Source organism: Pseudopipra pipra, unplaced genomic scaffold, assembly GCF_036250125.1.
Source record: "Pseudopipra pipra isolate bDixPip1 unplaced genomic scaffold, bDixPip1.hap1 HAP1_SCAFFOLD_182, whole genome shotgun sequence".
Classification (NCBI taxonomy): Eukaryota; Metazoa; Chordata; class Aves; order Passeriformes; family Pipridae; genus Pseudopipra; species Pseudopipra pipra.
In genome coordinates this window covers 29,733-34,806 of record NW_026990661.1, presented here as the reverse complement: position 1 = coordinate 34,806, position 5,074 = coordinate 29,733, and the positions used below count along the sequence as shown (strand labels likewise).

The following is a 5,074-nucleotide window of genomic DNA, read 5'->3' as shown; positions in this document are numbered from 1 at the left end:
AACAGGTCTTACAGCAAATATGCTCTGAAACAAGACAATTAGTGTTGTGCTAATAAGCAGACTATTTTGACCTCTAATTGGGACAGATCAGTAACTAATTGTAGCATGTCAGTGTTCAGTCATTGAGATTAAAAATAGCTTGAATTTGCCTCTGTCTTTCAGTTTCTCCAGTTTTTCCCCTGTGGCCTTGCTCACAGCCCTTGCTTCCCTCTTCTCAAGACAATGAAGTTTCTTTCTAAGATGCTGAATGCATATATCCCAAGGCACTAGAGTTTCAACAAGTTTTAAGTAGGCCTTTGTGTTTAGCTGAGTCCCTCCCAAGGGAGGCACTGGGCTGTGGAGGATTGAGGAGAGGACCAGTGAGCAGCTAGGAAAGTTCTTAATCTCAAGAGTGAGTCTAGTCCCAGAAGTCCTTGTTAGCTCCAGTTACTTGCTCTTAGCTTTTTACCAAAGAAAAACATTTCATTGTCTGAGGGAATGACAAGATCACGTCAATACAAATCTAGATGAAACTGAGAACCCTTCTCTCTCTGGTGCTACACCCTTGTAACATCAGAGGTGGAGAGAGTTAGGATTTTTCAAAACCTTCATAACAGCTCCAAGTGCTGTCATGACGTTGGATTGGGTTCATGGGGCCAACAGGCAGCTGCATTATTACTGGCTGGTGTAAGTTCTTTAACCAAAGCTATCACATTCCTATTGAATCAGGCTCAAAAGTTCGAAAACACATGCTCCAGTGTAAACTGGAAATACCTCTACTAGAAGAAACAGGGGAGAATGTCCTCCTGTATCTCCCATGTAAAACAGCAATGAGTGTCCTGGAAACCCTCCAACTAAACCTCCTCTTTCTCACCGTAAAGAGGTAGATTAAAAATTATTCCTCTCCTATCAATGTGCTGATTCTCTTTTTTAAACCAGAATGTGAACATAAGGAGAGTGATTTTTTTTTTATTGCTGAGCAGTGCTTACACAGAGCAAAGGCCTTTTCTGCTCCTTGTACCACTCTGCTGGCAAGGGAACCTGGAAGGAAATACAGCTGGGACAGCTGATCCCAGCTGACCCAAGGAATATTCCAAAGAGAGGAATATTGGAAAAAGAGGACTTAGTCATTCCCAGACCCTAAAACTGCTGGGAAGAGGGGGGTTTGGGCACTCCCAGACATTAAAACTTTGGGAATGGGGGGGTATGAGTCATCTCAGACCCTCAAAATTCTGGGCCCCCCCGAACCCCCCAGCCCCGGGGCTGCCGCGGGGCCCCCAACGGCCCTCAGCCAATCCCAAAGCGCCCACGCCGCCCGCGCCCAATCCCAGAGCGCCGCGCTGATGACTCATCAGTCGCCGGGAAGACGCCTCGAAAAAAGGGCCCCAACTGCGCCCTCAGCCAAGCCCAGCGCGCCCCAAACCCCCCAAAACGGCGCCGCCCGGCTGGTTTTGGGCTGTCAGCAGCTGTCCGGCGCTGGGCATGGAGCGTGTGCGGGGAGCTGGGGCCGTGCTGGCGGTGCTGGTGGTGCTGGGAGCCCCCCCAGCTGTGGGCGAGGAGCTGTCGGGTGAGCGGGGGGGGGGGGGCGGGAATGAGGAGAGGGTGTGAAAGAGGGGGGAAAAGAGGGGAGAAAAGAGGGTGTGGGAGCCCCAGAAGTGAGTGGGAGGGGGTTCGGAAGTGCCGGACTGAGTGGAAAGGGGGTTGGAGCCCCAAAGTGAGGGTGTGGGGTTCTGGGGATTGGGGGGACGGTGGGAAAGGGAGGGGGGCAAGGGGGTGTGGGAGAGCAGGCAGGGGGGTGCCATGGGGGTCCCTCGGTGTTCCTTGAGCCCTGGTGGGGGGTTCAGTTCCTGGGGCTCTGGAGGGGGTTGTATCCACATTGTGGGGGTCCCCAACCCCGCTGTCCATCCCCGGGGGACTGATGAGGGGGTTCCCCTCACTCAAGAGCCGGTGCTGGGGCGTCCGTGGGACGGAGTGGGTTGGGAAAGGGGGGTCCGGGGTGGTCCCTTGAGCTCCCACCCTGCTGTGGGGGGCTGGGGGATAATGGGGGGGAAAGGGGCACCCCCTGACCCGTGTCCTGCACACACAGGGGTGTTCCAGTGGATGGGAAAACAGGAGTGTCATTTCATCAACAGCACCGAGGAGGTGAGGTTCCTGGAGAGGCACTTCTACAACCGGGAGCAGCTCCTGCATTTTGACAGTGATGTGGGGGTCTATGTGGGGGACACCCCATTTGGGGAGATCCAGGCCAGAGACTACAACAGCCACCGTGAATATCTGAAGTACAAACGGGGTCAGGTGGACACGTACTGCCGGTCCAACTACAAACTTGGTACCCCGTTCAGCGTGGAGAGGAGAGGTGAGCCTGGGGCAGAGCGGGTCCCCTCGGGCCCTGCCCCGGGAATGACCCTGGAGCCCCTCGAACCCTCCCTGGGAATCACCCCAGACCTCTCAGCCCTCCCTGTGCCCGTTCCCGTAGCCTTTTGCCCACTCCGAGTTCCTCTCAGTCCATCCCAGTCCATCCCAGTCTCTCCCAGTGCCCCCCCCGTCTCCACCCCACTGGGGCCACCGAGCTCACGCCCCTCAGCCAATCCCAGAGTGTCTCTCTGATGACGCTCCAGTTGCCAGGCAGACCCAAAGCAAAGAGTTCCCTCATCAGGACTCAGCCTCCCAGTCCCGATCGCTTCCTTCCCAGTCCAGACCAATCATTCCCAGTCCCTCTCACTTAACTCTCAGTCCCTCTCATTCCACTCTCAGACCCTCTCGATCCATTCCCAGTCGTTCTCACTTCACACCCACATCTCTCAAATCTCTCCCCAGTGCCCCCCCCCAGCACATCCCCTTCTAAACCAGTCTATTCCCAGTCCCTCCCACTGCCATCCCAGTCCCTCCCAGTGCCATCCCAATCCCTACTAACGTCTTTTAAGCTCTCTCCCCTCCCTCCCAGTGCCCCCCAGCTGAGCCCAGTGTCTCCCCCGTCCCTGCCAGTGCCCCCCAGCGTGTCCATCTCGCTGGTGTTGTCGAGCTCCCAGCCCGGCCCCGGCCGCCTGCTCTGCTCCGTGATGGATTTCTACCCTGCACCGGTGCAGGTGAGGTGGTTCCAGGATGGGCAGGAGCTGCCGGAGCACGTGGTGGCCACCGACGTGGTCCCCAACGGGGACTGGAGCTGCCAGGTGCTGGTGATGCTGGAAATCCCCCCCCGGCGCGGGGTCACCTACAGCTGCCAGGTGGAGCACGTCAGCCTGGAGCACCCCCTCAGCCGGCACTGGGGTATGGCCCGGCCCCCCCCAGCACCGGGGGCAACTGGCAGGGGGGCCGGGGGGGAAAGGGGGCAACTGGGGGCAACTGGGAGGGAGTTTGGTGGGTGCAGGGGGTGATGGGAGGGGGTTGGAGGGTCCTAAAGGGTCTGGGAGGGGCTGGATGGGATCCCTGCAGGGGCTGGGAAGGGACTGGCAGGAGGTTGGAGGGACCCCCGGGTGGGCTGGGGGAGAGCGGGCCGGGCTCTGTGGGGTGCCGGGGGGTGGGTGGGAGGAGGTTTTGGGGGTGCTGACCCCCCCGGCTCCCCCCAGAGATGCCACCGGACACCGTCCGCAGCAAGATCCTGGTGGGCGTCGGGGGCTTCGTCTTGGGCTTGGTCTTCCTGGCGCTGGGGCTCGGCTTCTACCTGTGGGAGAAGGTAAAGGGGGGTCCCCAAATGGGGGTCGTGTCCCCCCCCTTGCTCTCCCACAGCCTCTCTTCCCCCCCTTACCCCCACCCCGCTCTCACCCTCTTTTCTCTCTCCACAGAGCTCCTGAGCCGACGGCGGCCGCAGCCCCTCCCCGTGGCCTCGGGCCCAGCCGGGACCCCCCAGTCCATCCCCACGATGAGTTTGGGGGGTCGTGTGTCCCCCCAAGACCTGCTTTTATTCTGACCTCAGACGGCTGTTCCCAGTGTTCCCAGTAAAGCTTCCCAGTTCTCCCCAGTCCCTGTTTTTGGGGGGCAGTGAGGGCAGGGGGGAGGGGATCCCTGTCATAGCTTTACTTCTTCTAAAAAACCAAGCAGGAATTTTTCTTTGCCCTGCCCCACTGGAAAAGAAAGATGTTCAGTGGGGGAGGGGGCTTTGCCTTGGGTGACTCACACCCACAAAAGAACTGGCCCAGCCCACATTGCAGGTTGGGAGCCCTCAGAAGGCTCTGGGGGGGTGGAGTTTTTTGCTTTCTCCTGGGCAAAGGGCAAGGCCCTTCACTTTGACCTTAAGGGCCAAGGGGTGTGTTGGAGAGGCTCCAAGGTCCTTTTGTTCTCGGCCTGCTCATCTGGCTGTTTGTTGGTTCCCGTTTGCCTTTGTTTCCTGCGCCCTGTTCTGCCCCCAGCCCGGACCTGCTCGGACTTCATGGGAGAGGTTTGACCCCCCTACAGAGGAACCTTTTGGGGAGGAGGTCGCCCTTTCCCTCCTCCGTTCCCGTGTTGGCAGTGGCGTGTGTTCATCGGCCAAAAGGGGGAATTCCCGGCCACAGCCAGCCACAGACAGCGGGAGTTTTGTGGGAAGAGCCCCTTCTTAACCTTTTCCACTTTTTCCCCTTTTTGTTGTTCTGCCAATACACAGATATCCTTTAATAAAGAGCTGTTATTTTCCTTTCTCCATACTTCCTCAACTGGAATCTCTTAATTTCCGATTTATAGTTGCTTAGAGGGAGGAGTTTGGTTTTCCTCATAACTCATCCCCCTTAGCAAAACACTTCAGTCTCATCCAACTGAGACACAGGTGCTGCCCCATGCTCCTGCCCTTGCCATTGCACATCCCCACATCCCAGAGCCCCAGCAAGAGCCCTGAGGAATGAGGCAGGCACAGGATCTCCCTTCCCAGGGCTGGGGGTCAGGCCTTGGCCCTTTGCAAGAACAAAACAAAGCCAGATTTATTCAGCATCACAGACCCCGGGACTTTGCTTGTCCCCACCTGTTATCACTGCCTCCAGTTTTCGGCTCTAACTGGAAGCAGGGGACAATTTCTGAGTGCTGGCCCTCAGTGGGACCCATTAACGCCAGGAGAAACTGTGGACTTGGATCTGACTTGGAATTCTTCAGAGGTTTCTTTAACTTGCTCTTTGTCTGATGTTCAGGG

The 5,074-nt window shown here is 57.5% G+C and overlaps 1 protein-coding gene across 4 annotated transcripts; it reads left to right on the top strand.

The window, feature by feature from the left end:
* The first annotated feature begins 1,312 nt into the window (after positions 1-1,312).
* LOC135408103 (class II histocompatibility antigen, B-L beta chain-like) lies at positions 1,313-4,199 on the top strand. Of its 4 annotated transcripts, none has more exons than XM_064643443.1 (5): positions 1,313-1,546; positions 2,066-2,335; positions 2,965-3,203; positions 3,546-3,652; positions 3,762-4,199. In XM_064643443.1, the coding sequence occupies exons 1-5, from the start codon at positions 1,462-1,464 to the stop codon at positions 3,916-3,918; spliced, it is 858 nt and encodes a 285-aa protein (XP_064499513.1). In that variant the 5' UTR covers positions 1,313-1,461; the 3' UTR covers positions 3,919-4,199. The 4 variants fall into 4 exon arrangements, with proteins under 4 accessions (XP_064499513.1, XP_064499514.1, XP_064499516.1 ...); XM_064643444.1 differs by having other exon boundaries at positions 3,066-3,246; positions 3,762-3,916; XM_064643446.1 differs by having other exon boundaries at positions 3,066-3,203; positions 3,762-3,849.
* The last annotated feature ends 875 nt before the right edge of the window (positions 4,200-5,074 follow it).